This window comes from Pseudorca crassidens, chromosome 19 (assembly GCF_039906515.1).
Source record: "Pseudorca crassidens isolate mPseCra1 chromosome 19, mPseCra1.hap1, whole genome shotgun sequence".
NCBI lineage: Eukaryota > Metazoa > Chordata > Mammalia > Artiodactyla > Delphinidae > Pseudorca > Pseudorca crassidens.
This window is the reverse complement of record NC_090314.1, coordinates 43,305,513-43,328,094: the sequence shown is the minus strand read 5'-3', so window position 1 is coordinate 43,328,094 and position 22,582 is coordinate 43,305,513. Positions and strand designations below refer to the sequence as shown.

The 22,582-nt window shown below is 37.8% G+C and overlaps 1 protein-coding gene and 1 pseudogene across 4 annotated transcripts in view; one reads left to right on the top strand and one right to left on the bottom strand.

The window, feature by feature from the left end:
• The window catches only part of FBXL20 (F-box and leucine rich repeat protein 20), a 112,801-nt gene that overhangs the window by 33,684 nt on the left and 56,535 nt on the right, over nucleotides 1-22,582 (top strand). For all 4 annotated transcript variants that reach the window (XM_067716533.1, XM_067716531.1, XM_067716534.1 and 1 more), the window contains exon 2: nucleotides 13,889-13,950. In XM_067716533.1, the coding sequence (XP_067572634.1) occupies nucleotides 13,889-13,950 (62 nt within the window). The remainder of the gene's footprint in view (nucleotides 1-13,888; nucleotides 13,951-22,582) is intronic.
• LOC137212749 (small ribosomal subunit protein eS27-like) lies at nucleotides 1,859-2,177 on the bottom strand (annotated as a pseudogene).

Here is a 22,582-nt window from a genome sequence, read left to right as displayed (position 1 = left end):
GATATGGTTTCTGTCTTACTGATCTTGTTGAAATTTGTATTGTGGCCTAACATATGTTCTGTCTCGGAGAATGTTCTGTGTATGCTTGAGAAGAATGTGTATTTTGCTGCCACTGGATGGACTGTTCTGTGTATGTTTATTAGATCATTTAGTCTGTGATGTTGTTAAAATCTTCTGTTTGCTTATTAATTCTCTGGAAGATCTGTTATTGAGAGTGAGGTGTTAAAATCCCCTGCTACTATTGTATTGCTGTTCGTTTCTCCTTTTAGTTCTGTTATATGTGCTTTATATATTTAGGTGCTCCAGTGTTGGGTGCATAAATATTTACACTTGTTGTATCTTCTTGATGAATTGACCCCCTTTATCATTATACAATGACCTTCTTTGACTCTTGGTTTCTTTATTTCTGTCTTCCTTTAGTGGAACCAGGCTTAATGTCATCTAGTTAAAGCTCCTTCAATGGAACAATCTACTCTATGACATCGCTGATATTGGAGAGACTGGCTGACCAGTAATGGGGAGAGCTCACAGCTTTACACAGTTAGTTAAGCCAAATCTGTCTTAAACACATTGTCTCCGCTTCTCCTAGGTTGGTTATCTTGAACAGTATAGAGCTACTTGATTGTAAAGGACAATTCTTCAGCTATTCAATAGCAGCTATAATGTTCTTCCATTGAACATTTTGAGTATTCCTCTTATCTTTACCATCTTCCACAAAACTTAGCTTTAGAACCTCTCAGTATCCTGGGATCCATTTTCTAAATGATATTTAGTTGATTTCCTTTCTCAAATGTGACGTTAGAGTTATTGACAACCACTCAGAATATACAGTAGTTTTGTCCCTTGGTCTGGTCTGCTTTCCATTAGTGTATCCTAAGATACAGTTTTTCTTTTCTTTTAAAATTTGTTACAGGAAGTCACATAAGTAACTCATGATAAACTAAAACTCTGTTTTTTGTGAAACTAGGTTTCTAGTTTCATATTTATATAACTGGTAATTGCTTAATTTTAGTGAGAGATTTAAAAAAAATTTACCCTGTTTAGTTTCCTCATTTTTTTAAATTAATTAATTTATTTATTCATTTTTGGCTGTGTTGGGTCTTCGTTGCTGTGCGCGGGCTTTCTCTAGTTGCGGCGAGCGAGGGCTACTCTTCATTGTGGTGCACGTGATTCTCATTGTGGTGGCTTCTCTTGTTGCGGAGCACGGGCTCTAGGTGCACGGGCTTCAGTAGTTGTTGCTTGCAGGCTCTAGAGTGCAGACTCAGTAGTTGTGGCACACAGGCTTAGTTGCTCCGTGGCATGTGGGATCTTCCCGGACCAGGGCTCGAACCCATGTCCCCTGCATTGGCAGGCGGATTCTTAACCACTGCGCCACCAGGGAGGTCCCTAGTTTCCTCTTGATACTGTCCTTTTAAAATCATGTTGAACCCTGATTCTGTTATCCAACGTTATTATTTATCCTAATGAGTTTCATGGTATCCAGAAGTTTAGTAAATATGCTTATGACTGTATTCAAGATATCTAAAACTATTGCATGGGTGTTTTGGCTAACCATGGGAGTTTGACTTTAATACATTTATTTCCTTTCTTTTCAAATAGCACTAACATTATAATAAAAGAATAAAAAGGAGTATAAGATCACAGGCACAAGAATGACAAAAAAAATTTAGAAGATAAAAAAATTAGTAGAATAGTATTAAATAATTTAGCCAAGTAGAGGGAGGTACACTCTGGGTTGTCTGCAGAGACTAGCAAGCAAGTTTACAAAACCTCCAAAAAGACTCAACACTTGGTAGTAAAAAGTGAAAATATAAGAATGAGGCTTGAGATTAAAAGTAGGTACTGGTTGAAGAAAGTCTTTTTTTTTTAATCCAAAATGTGTTTATTGGGATGGTTTCCCGTTCATCTTGATTCTGGGGGCTTTTAGTGCTGCTTCCGTCTGAAGGAGCATCCTTCGGTAAGCCTTGCTTTTCCTCCTGTGGGCTGGCAGAGGACAGTAGAGCAGCCAACACACAGAACTACTGTTTGTGCATGGCCAAAGACAGTGGTGGTTTTATAGCATCCTGAGCATTTCACATCCATGAAATAGGAATTAGGGCACTGCACCAGGCTCTTCTTCTGTGTTTCCTCTTCTCCTCTTCTGGAGAGGGACGAAGGAGATCCTTTGAGAGAGGCATGCTCTCATGGGGAGGTCGTCACCGTCGGAAAGGCTGAAGAAATCTTAAATTAAGTGGTTGAATCCTATGTAAACTACTTCTTCCCCCTCTAGGAAACTGGGCATTTTTTTCTTCAAGAAAATGGAGGCTGAGGGTTCTGGATCCAGGAATATCAGATGTATGAAAAGGATAGGGATGTGGAGCCAAAGAATGAACTTACAATAGCTTCTTAATGCCATGAAAAGGAGTGGACAGCCAAGGATAACCTGATAGTTGAGGAAAGCCTCCAAAATGAGAGGCCAGACAAACACATAAAAGAAATAAGGTAGAGAGCAGAGAGGAAAAAACCGCGGGTAGGGCAGAGGGGAAATTATTAATATTAATAAATATTAAATTAAGAGATTAAATATTAATCTCTAAGAAATGAAATGTTGCATCTTCAAAAAACAGAATGGTCTTTTGAAACTCTTTCAATAAATAAGAAATAACTCTTGGAAATAAAAAATGATACCCCCCCCAAAAAAAAATTAGTGTAAAGATTGGAAGTAAAGTTGAAGCAATTTCCTAGGAATTAGAAAGAAAATATTAAATGAGGAAAATAGGAGACAAATAATTTAAAAAATTAAAGATAGACCAGAAGGTCCAATATTTGACTAATAGGAATTTGAGCAAGAGAGGACAGAGAAAATAGTGGGAGATGATACCAACAGATTTCCAAAGCATTTTCCAAACTGAATCATAGATTTGCAAGTTGAAAGATCTGATAGAATAATAAAAAAGACACAGACCAAGAGGACTGATTATGAAATTTCAGTAAACTGGGGATACAGAGGCTGTACTAAAAGCTTCCAGCAAGAGTAGCTAGAGGTTACATTCAAAGGACTAATCAGAATAGCATTACATATCACAGTAGTAACATAGGAAGACAGAATGCATTAAGCAGTATCTTCAGATATCTTCAGTGGAAAGGATTTCCAACCTATAATTTTATTCAGTCATATTATCAATCAAATGTGAGTCTAGGATAAAGATATTTTTAGACATGCAAGTGACCAGGATTTCAGTTCTCATGAGCCTTTTTTCCCCCGTAAGTTACTAGTGAATGTACTCTTAAATAGGAAGGGAAAAGAAATCGGGTCCAAGACTCAGAATTCAGTCAAAGAGAAGAGCCAAGGGAGAGCCCAAGGTGACAGCTCTGTACCTAGTCTAGAGAGTCCCCCCACAGAGGGAAAAAGAAGAAAGACCAAAGGGTTCTGGGAAGTTATGGCTCCGGGAAAAAGCAATATCTGGTGTGTTTGAGCATATGGAAAATATTGATAGACATGTGACAGATGCTGGAGCATTTGAGGAAAAGTTAAAAATATATAGAAAGTAGGAAAAATGAGGTTGTCATTAATTTGTAGGGACAAAGAGTACATGGTCCTATTGTTCTGCTGGCTCAGCACTCAGTAGTATCTGTCCAGTATTACATTCACACTCACTCTTTATTTAAACAAAGATTGTCATAAAATTACATAGGGTATGGAGGCTAGAGGTAGAGGTTGAAACTAAATACTTATATTCCTTGGCAGTATGTCAATAGGTAATATCTAAATTTGATAAATCAAGCATATTTAGAAAAACAGAGGTAAATATCAAAAGAACTCCCTAGAAGATTCGATGGGGTATAGGGGTAGGGCGGACCCTACTGTTTTTCCAATGTCCTTTTGTCTTGGTTGAATTTTTATATAAAAATTCAGTTAAGTTATATGGTATATTATAGAGACCTCTTTCTAGATATATATATATCAATTAATAACAGCCAAATATTTAGCTATATCATGCATCCTTTGTTTAGCTCTCTTGTTCATAATAGCCACTGTCTTATTCATATCATGGCCTAGGAAGTCTAATAGATTTCCTTTGTTAATTTGGTATCACTTTTCCTTAATGACTTTCTTACAAAGTTATATCTTCCCTTCCTTTTTAAAGAATCTTTGTTCTGATTTAACATATTGTTTCTTTTGGTTCCTTTTAAATCTAAAATATAATTTCTGGCATGCAGTTAGGGTATCTAGGGTACTGTGTACTTTGTTTCTTACATTATCTAAAACAGGGGAATGCTTTTTCTACAAATAAGTAGCATGGCTGTATTAAAATACCATTGCTTTGGAAATATTTCCATAGCAGTAAGATGATTTAGAATGTGTGTTTGTGAGTGAGTTGTAAAATTACTATCTGACATATGTCTTGGAAAATTCCACAGATTCTGCCAGTTTTCAGTTTCTGGCACATCGACTAGAATTTGTACATGAGGAAGTCAAACCCTACTTTCCTCTGATTTACCACCCGCTCTGGCATTTTGGAATATGAGATTCAGTTAAATGCTTGCTAATCCTGAGTCAGATCCCATCATGGCCTTGTTGTATCTACTAGTAGTTCTTTTGTGTGTATATAGTGTGGTGGAGCTGGGGTAAGTGGAGGAGAAAAGGGGAGGACATATAATTATATTGCCACCTTGACTTTAAAATTCTTTCCTTTCACTTCATAACTTCAAAAGAAGTTTTCAGTAGGGCATGGAAGATTTCCAGGATTGAGCAGTACCCAAAATGAGTCCCAGTCATATCCAGTAGTTCATCAAAGTTCATGGAGTCGTTGGTGCTCTGGATTGTTGCTGTGGATAGTTAAAACTGATTAAGTGGAAGAAATTCTCAACAGAAAACAGAATAAAAGTGTATACTTATTTTAGACTGAGAGCAATGAATTGGTAGTGGATATTGATTTCGGTTAAAGAAACAGAAGTCAGGATAAAAGAAAGCTTGTAATATTGAGTCAGATATTAGAAAGTGTCCATAGCAGAAAGTTTGATCTATTAAGTAATGTATCTGTTTTCTAAATGTATCCCTTCCTTGGTGTTTTTATCTAGGGATTTCTTTCTTAAGATAAATTTAGTCATGATATGGTAATGCACTGACAGCAGTTTGCTTCTAAAAAGCAATTATATTTCTACTAGGGACAAGATGTTGGGTGGAGGAATGACAAACTTACTTTGTTTTAGGTTTATTTAGGCATACAAAAATGTTTTCCTCTTAGATTTTGGCGAGAAATCAGTTGGAAAAACATCTGGTGTTGGTTGAGTGAGGGAATGGCATAATCAGTAAAAACTACTTATAGGAAAAAATCGTTTTAAAAAAATCTCTGCAGCTTCAACTCTGGATTTCTTTATGATGGTTCATTCTTAATCTCTCTCAGAAATTTTCTTCCCACCAAAGATTTTACCTGTGTTGGGCTGCTTCAGTATGTCTCAAATTTTATTCAAATCTATGAAATTTAGATCACGAGTCATGAACTTTTAAAATGTAGAATGTGTTTTCATAGCTTTTGCTGTCTAACAACCGCTCTAAAACCTAGTGGCTTGAAACAGTTATTCAGTCTGGCACTTCTTCTAGTCACCCAAAAAGGTTGCCCGTGAGGCTGCAGTCCTCTGGTGGCTTGACTGGGACTTGAGTGTCTAAGATGGCCTCATTTACAGTCTGAGACCTTGGTGGCACTGTCAGCTGGTACTCTTTTTCCACAAGGCCTGTCATCGTTCACAAGTTTAGCCTGGGCTTTCTTACATGGCGGCAGGAATGTTTGAAGAAGGTAAAGTTTTGGTTAAGGCTTAGCTTGGAAATTGCAGTGTTATTTTCACCACATTCTTTTGGTCAGATCAAGTCATCATGTGAACTCAAATGCAAAGGGTGGGAAAACAGACTCCACCTATTGAAGGGAGGTGCAGCAAAAGCCCACTGCAAAAGGGTATTGTAGCAAGGAGATAAGATTCTTCAGAGGCCCTTATTATAAGGTTCTACCATGGTCTGCCCTCTGGCTCCAATGGTTCGCATTCTTGTCTCATGCAAATCATTCCCTCCCAAGACATCTGAAAGTCTTATATCCAAAAACAACCTGTATAAATACACAAATAAATAATGGTGAAAACCTGTAACTTGTTATCTGCATTTGATTTAGAGGTAGATGAGGGTCCTCACCTGCAGTTCCTCTTGATCCAGAGACCTATGAACTAAAAAGTTATCTGCCCCATACACTCAACATATACCGTTATTCACAGAGATAGAATAACGGCAGTATACATTCACCCTAAAAAGGGGAAGTAACAGGAGGCATATAGCATATATCAATTCTGAAATATAGCATATATCAATTCTGAAATATAGCAGACGCATTGTCAGGTCACCTACTCCAGGTGAAATGGAACAGGACCCTATGGTCCTTCCCCACCATGTCCTCTGCCTCCTTTTGTCTGTAGAAAAACTTTAGCTAAAGAGTTTAATCAGAGAATTGAGAAAATGCAGAAGCAAAGGAAAACAGTCAAACAAGACCAAATATTGATAGTTCAGTTATTAAACAAATTCAAGGACCTTTAGTTCCTTCTCATGGGCTGTAGGTAATATTCTGTCCTTTGAGCTGTTTTGTAGATATTGCAACCCCCACCAGGTGGAAGAAGTTTGCTACATGATGACCAGACTGTAGCCATGGCATGAGCTGCCATAATTCTGAGAACTGGCCTCAAGGAAGTGGGAACAAACCGACCCTGGAACTGAAGATTAACTGTACTTAAAATCAGGATGACGCTGATCAGACCACCACATGACCAATTTCAAGATGACTGTCAGAGCTGACTATTTGGTTCCTGCATGTAGCCCCCTACCTCCGCCTATACACACCTGAAACTCCCCTTTAAAAGCTCTTGCCCACTGATTGTCAGTGGGGAGTTGGCCTTTGGGCATGAGTCCACCCTCTCCCCTCGTTGCCGGCCTCTGAAATAAAGCAAATTTTACTTTCCACCAACCTTGCCTCTCAAGTATTGGCTTTCGAGCAGCAAGCAGCTGGACCCTACTTTTGGTAACCCAGAAGCAGGAAACGTGCCTTGATTGGGGCCCATTTCTGCTTCCTGGGAATGGTTCCCTAATCCATTGTTCTCTGTGATTCTTGGTACTGCATTATGAGCTCTTAACACTGCTTTCTGAGAGGTCTCTCCTTTTACATAAGAAATATCTTAAGAAGCTAAATAGCTTTCTCAGGGTACTTCCTCCCTATAGAAAGTTGGGAACCCAGTGGCCTTTTTTTCATTTTAAATAGTTTCTGTCCCTTGTTGTACCCAGCAGGTACAACTTCCTTTAAAATTTCTGAAATTTTCTGTGAATCTGGTTTGTGTTATTCCATGTCCCAAAAGCTACATCATTATAACTCTTTAAAGACAGTCCTCTCCTGACTTTGGTTGTGTCTATCTGCTGTGGCATAAGTTCCCTTTAGCTTCTTAGAGGCCATTATGTCTAGTCAAGAGAGTCAGCTAGGTATGGCTTTAAAAGTTTCTGAATTAAAAGACAATTGTATAACCTTTCGTTAGGCAGAGTTCACATGTATGATATTTAGAAGCATGATGTGTTAAAAAAGGATAAATTGGACTATATCAAAATTAAAAATACTTGTTCTTCAAAAGACACCATTAAGAAATAGAAGTCATGACACACAGAATGGGAGAAACTATTTGCAAGTCATAGAGTAGATAATGAATGTGTATTCAAAATATATAAGGAGCCCCTAAATCTCAATAGTAAGAAGATAAACAACTCAAAAGGGAAAATGATTTGAATACACATTTCACCAGAGAAGTCTTTTGAATGGCTGAAAAGCACATGAAAAGATGCTCAACAGCATTAGTAATTAGGGAAGTGCAAATTGAAACCACAATGAGATACCACCCCATTAGACTGACTGAAATAAAAAAGGCAACAACAAGGAACGGTACGATGGGGACAGACTGGAAACCTCGTACATTGGGAATTGTACATTGGGTGGGAATGTAAAATGGTGCAGCTACTCTGGAAAACAATTTAAAAGTTTTAAATAAACTTAACCATAGGACTTCCCTGGTGGCGCAGTGGTTAAGAATCCGCCTGCCAATGCAGGGGATACGGGTTCGAGCCCTGGTCCGGGAAGATCCCACATGCCGCGGAGCAACTAAGCTCGTGTGCCACAACTACTGAGCCTGAGCTCTAGAGCCCGCGAGCCACAACTACTGAGCCCACGTGCCACAACTACTGAAGCTCACATACGTAGAGCCCATGCCCCACAACAAGAGAAGCCACTGCAATGAGAAACCCGCGCGCCACAATGAAGAGTAGCCCCCACTCGCCGCAACTAGAGAAAGCCCATGCGCAGCAACGAAGACCCAACGCAGCCATAAATAAATAAATAAATTTATTTTTAAAAAAACCAAAAAACACTTAACCATATGATACAACCCAGAAAATATCCACCTTAGAATTTATCCAAGAGAAATGAGAACATATTTCAACCCAAAGACTTGTATGAGAATGATCATAGCAACATTATTCATAATAGTAAAAAAAATTGTAACAATCCAAATGTCTGTCTGCTAGGAATGAATAAACAAAATATAGAATTCCATACACTGGAATACTATTCAACAATAAAATAGAATGAACAACTGGTACATGTTATAACATAGGTGAACTTAAAAACATGCAGAGGGCTTCCCTGGTGGCTCAGTGGTTGAGAGTCCGCCTGCCGATGCAGGGGACACGGGTTCGTGCCCCGGTCCGGGAAGATCCCACATGCCGCGGAGCGGCTGGGCCCGTGAGCCATGGCCGCTGAGCCTGCGCGTCCGGAGCCTGTGCTCCGCAACGGGAGAGGCCACAGCAGTGAGAGGCCCGCATACCGCAAAAAACAAAACAAAACAAAACAAAAACATGCAGAATAAAAAAAGATGCAAAAGATGACATATTTTATGATTCCATTTTTTTTTAATGCCCAGAAGGGAAAATCTACAGAGACAGAAAGCAGATAAGTGGTTGCTTGAGGTTGGGGATCAGCACAGGGATTGATTATAAATGGGCATAAAGGATATTTTTGGGGTGATGGAAATTCATCAAAACTGAATCGTAGTGATGGTTACACAGCTTTATAAATTTACTAAAAATTATTGAAGCGTATAATTAAAACCAGTGAATTTTACGATATTTGGATTATGCCATAATAAAGCTGCTAAAATTGCTGTATACAGATGAAATCCCGTGATGGTGAAAACTTAGGAATTATTACAACTTTTTTTTTTTTAAACAAGAAATGTATCATATCCCTTGAAATAAATGGGCCATAAGTTGAATCTTCAAACTTTTTTCCTCAGGTATTTTAATCGTTATTTTTGTAATGTAGTCAGTCTGTTGCTGTGTTGATGTCATTTGCATGTTATTTGCTGAATTTAGAGTAACATTCAGTTTATTAAATTTCTTTCTTCCTCCCCTCCCCTCCTCTTCCCTCCCCTCCTGAGATACAAAGTGAAAAAACCATGGAAACCTGCTGGGAATTTACAGTCAAAAAGTATTTCCTGATCTATTTAGTAAAAATGACATTCATTGGTTGAGGAATTTCTAGGCATTGTGTTGCTTACCGACTATACTGGGTTGAACTAAACAGACAAGGCCCCTTTCCTCTCAGAGTTTACACTCTGATGTAATGGACACATCATCCTAGAGGAAGGAGTAAAGAAGGGGCACACTCTCTCTCATTAAGGATCCTCCTGATACCACACACATCACTTTTTCTTACATTCCATTGGCCAGAACGTAATGAGAAATAAAGTCTTCTTTCCACACAGCCATGTGCTAGCTAAACATTGGGAATTCTGTTACTCTAGATGAGTAGAGAGGATATGAGGGGATACTAGTATTCTATGCCAAAATACATATATTAACTTTTGTATTTCTTCCATAATGCTTGAATAACATAGGTCAGACCTTTTAATTTCCGTTTTTGGAGTTGGTAGCTATACTTTAATCAGCAGGGGTCACTGTTGCGAAAGTATTTCTTTTCCTGTTTCCTTTGTTCAACCCATCTGCATTTCCCACCCAGATCCTGTATTTAAAGCCTCTTGAATTGGTTTCCTGTGTCTTTTTTGTGTGCTAAGCATTTAAGTTTACTATGTTAGTAAACTAATACCCAGAATGTGCCAAAGATTTAAAAACTGATCAGAAAGGCTAAAATAATAGCCAAAAAAAAAATGCTTCTTACTCTTCAGGAACTCTATGTTGTAATTACAGTTTGCAACAAGTGGTTTCACAGTTATATTTCTCAGCTAGGTTATTTATAGAAAAACGATTACAGTTTTATACAAAACAACAATAAATGCTAATGTATGACAAAACAAATCACTTAGTTTTTTAAAAACCTGAATATTTAAGAATGTCCTATCCCTGTAAGACAGGGGGGCTGTTTCAGTGTCTGTTTTTGTTTGTTTAGGGGATGATGTCCTACCTTGAAAGAAATAATCGAGAGAGAACAATGTAGTTGTTCTCATGTTCCCCCCCACAATATCCTTGTAATTTTTTGTGGATAGATTATTAAAATATATAATAATCTATCCACACATTAATATGAAACCAGATAACCTAAGAATGTCAAATGTTTGAACAGTGACTTTCTCTACGATTATATCTAAAACCTTCACAAATTGGTTATAATTCATTATATCCTTGATATAATTGGATTTGACACCCTTTATATTTTGTATGAGAAACCTAGAGTTTGGATTCAGCTGAAATAGTAAGATATCTAAAACATGTATTCTATTGCTTCTGTGAAACATTTATTTTACAAACAATACCATGGGGACTTCCTTGGTGGCACAGTGGTTAAGAATCCGCCTGCCAGTGCAGGGGACACAGGTTCAACCCCTGGTCCAGGAAGATCCCACATGCCCTGGAGCAACTAAGCCTGTGTGCCACAAGTACTGAGCCCACGTGCTACAACTACTGAAGCCTGCACACCCAGAGCCCTTGCTCCGCAACAAGAGAAGACACCGCAGTGAGAAGGCCATGCACCGCAATGAAGGGTAGCCCCCACTCGTCACAACAAGAGAAAAGCCCATGCGCAGCAACAAAGACCCAATGTAGCCAAAAAATTAAACAACAACAAAAAAAAAACCCAATACCGTGAACTGGAGCAGAAACCATTTGGGTTTCCTAGAAAACATCTAAAATTAATGTGTGTCTACCTCTAGGATTATTTTCTAAGCTCCATTGCTATGTTACTTCAAATAATAAAATATTCTGATTATGTGTTATAACTGTAATTTCTTAAGTCCTGAGATTCTCAATCTATTTTATCTGTTCCATTGGTTCTCAAACTTTAGGAAGCATCAGTATCACCTGGAGGTCTTGTTAAACTACAAATTGCCCGTCTTTCCCTCCACCACCCCTGGCATCCTGTTTCTGATGCTATAGGTCTGGAGTACAGCCCAAGAATTTGCATTTCTAACAAGGTTCTGTTTGATGCTGATGCTGTTAGTCAGGTGACCATGGTTTGTGAACCACTGATCTTTTTCTTGCAGACTTGGAGTAGGATACATATGTGCAGAAGGAATTGGAGGGAAATATAAGTCTGGACAGATATCCCATACACATGATGTTTCCCAGATACTCCCAGGACACTGTCTATTCCTTTTTTTCTTTTCTCTTTTCATATACCTCGTGTTCTTACAGAGACAACATTTGGTCTATTTAGAGTGACTTAGGGGAAAAAATTGCTGCTGGGTGTGACTTTTTTTTTTAATAAATAAATAAATTTATTTATTTATTTTTGGCTGAGATGGGTCTTTGTTGCTGTGCGTGGGCTTTCTCTAGTTGTGGTGAGTGGGGGCTACTCTTCGTTGCGGTGCGCAGGCTTCTCATTGCAGTGGCTTCTCGTTGCGGAACAGGGGCTGTAGGCATGTGGGCTTCAGTAGTTGTGGCACGTGGGCTCAGTAGTTGGTGGTGCATGGGCTTATTTGCTCTGCGGCATGTGGGATCTTCCCGGACCAGGGCTCGAACCCATATCTCCTGCATTGGCAGGCGGATTCTTAACCACTGCACCACCAGGGAAGCCCCTGGATGTGACTTTTGTTCCTTTTTGTATCTAGAATTGCACAAATCATGTGAACAACACATAACAGGTTTATATTTTTTATCAATTTAATTACCCTGTATATTCAAGTGAGCAAAGTGCCTTGGTGGGTGAGGTACGTAGCATTCAATTAAATACTTTGAATATACAAGATAAAGAGCTTAGTATTTCTAGTATAAAAATGATTATCTTTTATATTTTGTGGATTTGAGTTGGGCATAGTCTAGTATATTGGGTGCTTAGCTTAGTGATATTGTTTTATACTTACTAACTTGATTTTTCCCCAAGATCTCAAGCTTAAGATATATGTTGTGTGCTAAGAAGTCCCCCAGGCAGGTCTCAATTTTGGATACATTAGCTGTCTTTGCTAATGTTATTTATGTCATCATAAATAACATAATGTTATAATGTTATCAACAAATAACATTGTTATTTATGTCATCAACCCTAGATTATTCAGGGTATACTTTATAACTACTTCATGCATTCTTTCCTATAAGTGTACCTGAAGAAGAATGATCTTAATGGTGTAGAGTCTTAGAAACCGTGGAATTTGAGAACTTGTTTAGGAGGAAATGTGATGGCTTCATTTTGAAAGTCTGCCTTACAGAAAAGGGATATGATTTTTTCTTAATACCTTCCATTAATGGGTAGAGAATTTAGGGAAGCAGATTATTCTTTGATGTCAGGCAATTTCCAAAAACATGTAGTTGTCAGGCAGCATTACTTTTATTTTAACATAGTGTGTTTGTTGCACTGAAACTTGGTAGATGATCCAACTTTCCATCAGCAAATCCTGTAGCTTCTTTAAAAATCCTTTTGTCTACTTTTATTTTCCACTTCCACCACCCCTGTAATCTTACCTGCATCATCTTTTACTTGAACTATAATTTTAATATATTTCTAGCTTATCTCCTTGATGCCAGTCCAAAATTAGTATTTGCTTATTTCTGTGTTCTTCATTGTAGAGCAGGGGCTCCTTAAGTACAGAGATAACATCTTACTGTTTTTGTATTTCATTGCCTAGAAAAGTGCCTAACACAGGGTGTTCAGTAAATGTTCATTGTATGAAGTCAAGAGGCATCTATGTAATACCTAATAGCAGGGACTGAACATATTCCTCTCAGCTTCAGTGACATGTGTATTGTTTTTAGTTGCTTTTTATTGGATATATAGATATTTGGTTTTTTTATGTAGCTTACTAGACGGCTCTGTTAAAAGTACCCATTATGAGTTATTTCATTAATTTGTTAAATGATCCTGCATTCATCCAGAATGCATGTGGTGGTGGTTATGAGGCATTATTACTCTTCTGCATGATATATAAAACTTGAAAGAGAACATTTCCTATCCTAGGTTTCTGAACATCTCTGTGAACAAATAAATGTGAGTTAGATTTGGAGAATAACCTTACCTTAATGGCATTTTTAAATGGTCACTCTGTACTGATATGCAAATAAACCTTTTGTAACTCAGTTTCCTTATATGTACAATGAAGATTAAGGGTAGTATGAAGATTCAGTACACTAATACATAAAATACACTTAAAATAGCATCTGGCACATAATGTCATCCTTCTGACTGCTATTAGTTCATTTTTTTCTAAAGACAGGGAACAAATTAAATGTCTCAGACATTTTTTAGCCTAAAGAGTTTCTGAAAATATGACTTTGGCTTATAACACCCACTGTACTTATTCACCTCTCTCCTAAGAGGATTACCTCTAAACTGTTGAGTTGAACATAATAAAATGTTAAGTGACACTTGACACAATGATTTTGTTTTTGCAGATGTTCTCAAATAGTGATGAAGCTGTAATTAATAAAAAACTTCCCAAAGAACTCCTATTACGGTAAGTCTAACTTTATGCTGTTTTTTTTGTGTGTGTGTGTATCATATTTGCCTGTTTAAAAAAATTTTAGACTTGTTGCTAATTTTCATATATGTATAGGATCTGGATTATGTAGATTTTAAAATTTATTGATTCTTTTGTTAAACAATCTTATTCTAGGGGTTATAGCCTTTTAAAAATTAAAAAGACAAGTTATTTGACACTTTGCTCTGTTAGACTTATGATTTTACCATCCTTATTTTTAATGTGTAGAAACTACATTTGGGATCACTTGTAACATAAAACACACAGCTCCCAATTTATATACCTCTGACTTAGGAATCACCTGGGAAGAAACAGGCATCCAGGGAAGTTATTTTCAGTGCCCATTATTTGGGCACATAATCATACCATTCTTTGTTCACTTTTGTAGAATATCATGACTGAGAAAGGCACATTCTCTTTGCAAATGTTAGAAGTTAACAAGATACTGTGCTCGGGACATTTTTTTCTTGCTCATAGCTGCTACTGCAGTCTAGCCCATAACCAGCCCAGTCCCTGCTTCAGGGTGAAAAATTCTGCACTAGTGCTGGTAAAGAGTATTCCTGGCATTCCTAAGTATTTGCATGCTGAGTCCTCCACTAGATTGCAAGATCCATGGAAGCAGGGACAAAATCCTATAAATCTTTACGTAGGACTTACACTTTGAAGATGCTAAGAAAAAGGAACTGAATTGAACTTGGAATGAATGTTTTCTGTGAAAGCAAAACATACATATGTGCTGGTTGACTATAGTGTAAAGAACCTCCTAGACTACCCAGAACCATTGGAAAAATGTATCCTGAATATCTTGGGTATCCCTCAAATTTCAGCGAAATTTTAGCCATCTTAAAGAAAGATATTTTTAAAACAGGTTATGTTCTTCACTGTTACCATAAACTGAGTACACTAAGACTAAGACACACTTATTTTCAATATTAAGCGTTATTTTGTACTGCAGTAGTTTACCTTGAGACTCAGAAAGATATATGGAAGTTATTTGACTCTTTGGTAACTGGCTGCATCCTGTTGTGGTTATATTTTTATATTTTATTAGAGTTTTTCTGTTTTTGCCATGAAACTCAAATTCCTTACTGTGGCCTACAAGACCTCTCATGATATGGCAGGGGAATAACATGATCTGGTGTATATTTTTAAAGAATTAGTCTGGGTACTCTGTTCCAACCAGATTGGGGGATTGGAATGGAAAGCAACAAGAAAACTTTTAAAGAAATCCAGGCAAGAGATGAGAGTAACACAGATAACATTTTCTGTAATTTTTTACACTGCATTGCCTGCCCTGGCCATTTCTAGCTTTAGTCACTGTTTCTTTCTCTTTTCCCCTCCCTTCCCCTCCTTCCTTCCTTTTTGAGATATAAATTGACGTATAATCTATTAGTTTCAGGTATACAACGTAATGATTCAATATTTGTATATATTGCAAAATGGGGGCTTCCCTGGCAGTCCAGTGGTTAAGACTCCATGCTTCTACTGCAGGGGGCACGGGTTTGATCCCTGGTCGGGCAACTAAGATCCTGTATGCCATGTGGTGCAGCCAAAAAAAAAAGAAAAAAAAAAGATATATTGCAAAATGATCACAACAATAAATCTAGTTAATATCCATCACCACAGGACTTCCCTGGCAGTCCAGTGGTTAAGACTTCGCCTTCCAATGCAGGGGGTGTGGGTTCGATCCCTGTCGGGGAGCTAAGATCCCACATGCCTCGTGGCCAAAAAAACCAAAACATAAAACAGAAGCAACATTATAATAAATTCAATAATGACTTTAAAATTGGTCCACATCAAAAAAAGAAATCTAAAAAAAAAAGAAAGGGACTTCCCTGGTGGCACAGTGATTAAGAATCCACCTGCCGGGCTTCCCCGGTGGCGCAGAGGTTGAGAGTCCGCCTGCCGATGCAGGGGACAAGGGTTCGTGCCCCGGTCCAGGAAGATCCCACATGCCATGGAGCGGCTGGGCCCATGAGCCATGGCCGTTGAGCCTGCGCGTCTGGACCCTGTGCTCCACAGGGGGAGAGGCCACAACAGGGAGAGGCCCGCGTACCGCAAAAAAAAAAAGAATCCACCTGCCAATGCAGGGGACACGGGTTCAAGCCCTGGCCCAGGAAGATCCCACATGCAGTGGAGTAGCTAACCCCGTGCGCCACAACTATGGAGCCTGCGCTCTAGAGCCCGTGAGCCACAGCTACTGAGCCTGCATGCCACAACTACTGAAGCCCATGCACCTAAAGCCCATGCTCCGCAATAAGAGAAGCCACCGCAATGAGAAGCCTGTGCGCCGCGATGAAGAGTCGCCCCCGCTCACCGCAACTAGAGAAAGCCTGCACACAGCAATGAAGACCCAATGCAGCCAAAAAAATAAAGAAAGAAACAAAAATTTATGAAAAGAAAAGAAAAATATCTATCACCACACATAGTTATAAAATTTTTTTTCTTGTGATGGGAACTTTTAAGATCTATTCTCTTAGCAACTTTCCAAACATATGTTACAGTATTAACTATAGTCACAAAGCTGTATATTACATCCTGAGGACTTATTTATAAATAACTGGAAGTTATGTGTAACCTTTGGCCACCTTTACCTATTTCACCCACCCCCCACCTCTGGAAACCACCAGTATGTTCTCTGTATCTGTGAGTTCCATTTTTTGTTTTTTTGTTGTTTTTAAGATCCCACATAAAATGGGATCATACAGTATGTGTCTTTCTCTCTCTGACTTACTTCATGTAGCATAATGCCTTCAAGGTTCATTCATGTTGTGGCATATGGCAAGATTTCTTTCTTTTTTAGAGCTGAATAATATTCCATTGTGTGTATGTATACGTATATATATACACACATATACATTCACACACATATCTCACATTTTTTTAATCCATTCATCCACCAGTGGACACTTAGGTTGCTTCCATGTCTTGACTATTATAAATAATGCTGCAACGAATATGGGGGATGCAGATATCTTCTCAAATTAGGGTTTTTGTTTCCTTCAGATAAATACCCAGAAGTAGAATTGCTGGATTATATGGTAGTTCTATCTTTACTTTTTTAAAGAACCTCATACTGTTTTCAGTAATGGCTATACCAATTTACATTCCCACCAACAGTGTATGAGGGTTCTCTTTTCTCCACATCCTCACCAACACTTGTTATTTCTTGTCTTTTTGATAATTGCCATTCATTCTGACTGGAATGAGGTGATATGTCATTATGGTTTTGATTTAGTTGCTGTTTTGACTTTACTCTAGTACCTGTTGATGAGCTGTAAGGTCTATAGTTGCCAAAACAGGTGGTATTTTGGGGAAGATTGGATAAAGAGGAATTTCTGTATCAACCAGTTTTTGTTACCACAAACAACTCCTAAATCTCAGTGGCCTTTTCTTACCATTACATGAAGCTATGGGTTAGCTGAGGCTCTCTTTCAGGCAATGGGTCAACTTTTTGTTTAAACCATTTAAGCCAAATAGAAAAGAGGCTTTTGTGGTATCTTTGAAATTACACTAAACAGGTAACAATAGATTAGTATAAATATTAATAAATTCTATCCAGGGCATTTGTAATTTTTTGAAATTCGTTGAATGTAATATTTCCTTAAGAACTTTGAATACCTTGATAAATATCTTGTGGGGAGATATGTGTTGTTAGACCTGTGTTATCTTGTGGGGAGATATGTGTTGTTACAAGACTATGTGTTGTTACTCATTTTTGTCCACTAATTTTAGCATTCATTGCTGTTACCTGAAACAGTTACCACTGTTATGTTTGCCAAAGTTTTATATTTCTATAATTCTTCGTGCATATAAATTCTATTTCTATTATTCTAACTAATAATAATTAGACTTCTACTGTAAGGAAGAGCCTTCACTTCAATTACATTTACTTATTTATTCAGTTATTTATAACAGTATAAACTCATGGATATTTGTTTTATTTTATGAATTATATTGTTACTATCATGACTTATTGTTCAGCCTTTTTATGTCTTCTGAATTTGTGTGTGTGTGTGTGTGTGTCTGTGTGTCTGTGTGTGTCTGTGTGTTTGGAATTTCATACCATGTCTGTGTATTAGCTATTTTATTTTATTTTTTTTAATATTGTAACAAATTCAATAAAGACTTTTTAAAACTATGTATTTATTTATTTATTTGGTTGCACCGGGTCTTAGTTGTGGCTCATGGGCTCCTTAGTTGCAGCACGTGGGCTCCTTAGTTGCGGCTCACCGCCTTATTAGTTGTGGCATGCATGTGGGATCTAGTTCCTTGACCAGGGATTGAACCCGGGCCCCCCTGCATTGGGAGCATGGAGTCTTATTCACTGTGCCACCAGGGAAGTCCCTGTATTAGCTATTTTTAAAAATATAGATTAATAAGTAGCATAGAATATTTGGTTTGATTAGATTTTAAGTTACATGTTAACATTATTTGATCCACCATGTATCAATCTACAAGGAGAAAAGTTGTGTACTATTTTCTTGCAAATCCAGAGCCACAACCAAGTTACCAATGAATTAAGGAAGTGTTCTTATTTTTTCTTAACTGTAACTTACTTTACCTTACTAATTTTCCTCCTTCCTTTTTGAAACAAAGTTTATTAGTAATGCTCTAGCAAGCTGGAATCCACTGCTTGCATAATGTGAAATTCAGTTAGCAGGATTGACAGTACTTCCTTTGAGAGAAGAATCATATGCATTTATTTAGAAGTACCTCTTGAAAAATGAATGTCAGTGTTTATAAGATAGAGACTCTTATGTGTTTTCCAAGAGCTAATGTAAAGTGAAATTACATTACATTCATTAAAGTGAAATGCAAAGTGAATCTTTGTTTCTCGAAGATTCCTTCTGAGGATGATATTGATAACTGTGATAATAATGTGAGTGGTAAGACTGCTTGAGCCCACACATGCCCTTTTGGCTATAAAACAAAGTGCAGTTTCAGAATGAGGATTATCATTGCTTATAAGAATCTGAAACTTTTTTCATTAATTTTTCAACTCTTGGGGTGTTGGGTCATAATTGTCATGCAATATGTAATACGTACGTGTGAGTTGGTAGATGAACTTTCTGAACTTAGATGGAAAGAATGAATTGGCTGGGATTTTTTGTCTAAAAGAGATAATCATTGCTGTGTTGGGGGTCCCCAAGACTACTCCTAGGTTTGGAGATTTACTGGGAGGACTCAAGGCTATGAGCATATAGTCATACTCATGGGTATGATTTATTACAGGGAAAAGATACAGAGTAAAATTAGCAAAAGGAAAAGGCACATGGAGTGAAATAGAGAGGAAACCCGGTGTAGGCTTATGAGTCCTTTCCCAGTGGAGTCACACAGGATGTGCTTAATTCCTCCAGAAATAAGTTATAACAAAAAAAATAAAATGTTGTCTACCAGGGAAGCTTATCAGGGAATAGTGGGAACCCTCCCCAATCCAAATTCTCAAATGCCATCCAAGGGTCAGCACTGCAAGCAGGCCTTTCTAATAAGGATAGGCCTGCTATGTGAACTCTTTTCTGTACACATGCTATCTTATATTCTCTTCCAGGAAGCTTACAACATTGATGCTATCTAGTAGATTTTCATTCAGTGTATTTGCCAGGAATTTAGGGCAGATAGGGGTTTGTGTGTTTTCTTACTTTTAAAGGCACATAATGATGAAGAACATGGACTCTGGAATCTGAACACCTGGATTCTGTCATTTACTAGCTGTAAATTGAGGATTTTAGTGCCTACCTCTTAGAGTTATCCTAAGGATCAAAAGGGTTGATAAACGTAAAGTGCTTATTAGAAGAGTGCCTGGCACATAGGAAGTGCAATAAAAATGTTATGTATATTACTATTGATTTCTATTTTTTACTCATAGACCATAAAATGATGTGATTAGATGCTAAGACTACCAAAAGTGATCATCTGTCAACTTTAAGGTGCATTGGCAGATGTTCCTGAATGAAAGAACAGAAAACCAATATTGCTCTTACTGAGCATTTAGTTTTCTAGCCTTCTCAATTGTCCAGAACAAATCAAAGAAACAGGAAGCAAGCTGGAAGAACAAATGTGCATTTTACTCAGCGGATGCATGCCAGCCACTTCTCAGGCCCTATGTACTCCTTTTCTTTTTTTTTTCTTTAGACACAGTTATTACGAATTTGATTATAAATAGCAGTACGTAAAAATGGGATCAGAAGAGTTATGTTAATAGAGGGTCCACTGAGTTTTAAGAAGTAGCAATCTGATAGTAAGGGAGAATATATAAAAACTAATTTTAAAAACAAAAGCAGGGGATTTCCCTGGTGGTCCAGTGGTTAAGACTGCACGCTTCCAGTGCAGGGGGCACCTGGTCGGGGATCTAAGATCCTGCATGCCCCATGGTGCTGCTAACAAAAAAAAGAGAAAGGAGAAAAAGAAAAAAAACAAACCAACAAACAAGTAGGATTGAGAACAGAGCAGTGGATCCCAGGTGGGAAGGGGTGGTGGGGAGGGCGAAAGGTGTAAAGGGGGTCAGCTGTATGGTGGATGGATGGAAAATAAATTTTTGGTGGTGAGCTTGTTATAGGGTATACAGAAGTAGAAATATAATGTTGTACACATGAAGCTTATACAGTGTTATAAATCAGTGTTATTTCAATTAAAAATAAATAGTAACATTCAAAACCAATACAGTACAGGGTTGCTTATTTAATGAGGAGACGTTTTAGTCGCTTAGTTACCCATGAGGATTTCACTGTATAGGATGACAAGTGATTTTCTTTATGAAAGCTATGCAATATCAAGAAATAATTAAATTATATTCCCTTAAACCTTTTGGGGAGGAAGTGGCTCAAGTGATAAATTTAATTAAATACCAAGAAAAATAAGTCAGTACATCTTGTTCTTTACTGATTTTTAACACAGTAGTTACATATATGACTATAAACGTATATTTAGGCTGGTTTTTTCCTATACCATGTATGAATGATGCATTTTCATTTGAGCTTACTACTGCAATTAATCGATATGTTTTCTTGGTGAGAGAATTTTGCATTAGCAGAATGGCACAGTTTAAAAATTACTACAGACCTCATTCTTGTACTTTGTATTCCTTCAACTTTCTTTCTTTTAAAGAATTTGTATTTGTAGAGTGGTTTTAGGTTTACAATAAAATGAGAAGAAGGAGCTGAGATTTCTCACGTACCCCCAGCCTCACACGTGCATAAACCCCCCACCCCCAGTATCAACATAACCCACCAGAATGGCATTTTTTTTTTTGCCGAGGATGAACCTATGTTAACATGTCATAATTATCTAAAGTCCATAGTTTACCTTAGGGTTCACTCTTGGTGTTGTAGATTCCATGGGTTTGTACAAATGTGTAATAATATATCCATCATTACAATATCATACGTAGTATTTTTACTGCCCTAAAAATCCTTCACGCTCTGCCTATTCATCTCTCTCCCTTTTGATCTCCATAGTTTTGCTTTTTCCAAAATGTTACATAGTTGGAATTTCTTTCAACCTTACTATAGGAGCAAACATGCAGTGTACCAGGCATTATGTTAGATATAGAAATAAACAGGAGTCGTTGTCCTCAGAAGCTCAGCGAGTAGTAGAAAACACCAACAAGAAAATAATCAATATAAAGCTATAATGGAGGTTTGCCTAGACCATTACAGCAAGCTCACATGTAGGACTTTACAACCAACCTTGGAGAGTTCAGAAGATGCTTTCAAGGAAATGAAACATGAGTTGAGTCGTAAAGGGGTAAGTAGTGATTAACTGGACAGAGAAGAAGAGTGAGGGAGAAGAACATTTCAAATGTGAGATTATTGTTTCCCCTTTGTGGACAGAGACAAAGGGTCTTTGATTCAGCTATACTACAAGATTTGAGGCTCAATCTCTTCTGCATAATACACAGTATTGTAGTTTAGGATTTTTTTCTCCTAAGGTTTGCCTGGCAAGCAAACTGTCATTTGTGATACTGTTTATATTGGAGAATTTACAAACTTTGCACATACAGTCCATTAGTAAATTGGATGCTGCCTGTGTATAGAACTTCATCTCCTCCCTGGTTTGCATGTTTCTTCATAATTGCCATTTGCTTTTTTTTTTTGGCTGTGCCACACGGCATACAGGATCTTAGTTCCCCAACCAGGGATCGAACCTGTGCCCCCTTCAGTGGAAGCGTGGAGTCCTAACCACTGGGCCGCCAGGGAAGTCCCACAATTTGCTATTTTAATATTTCCAAGCCTTACACTTCATTGCCTGGAGGAGCAACAACAACAAAATATTCTGAGGAGTAAATTGGATGTTTTATTTTAGGTCTGTCAGGGAGAGACTTCAGCTCTTGTTTGGCTCCAGATTTTCTTAGCCAGTAGCAACTCCTGTGCTGCCTTGATAGCATGTTAGTGATGGACTATTAATAAGATTAGACACACTGCCTTTGTTTAGGTCGTGTATATATGTGGACACACAGAGCTGTTTGTGTTTTGAGACTAAGAGCCACCTGGCCATGCGAAGATACTATTTTTTTTCTAAGTCCTTTTTGTCTTCCTATCATTAAACATCCTAATACTGTGAACTCCCACCAGGCTCAGCTTGATATTGTGAAGCTAGTTTTTGTTTT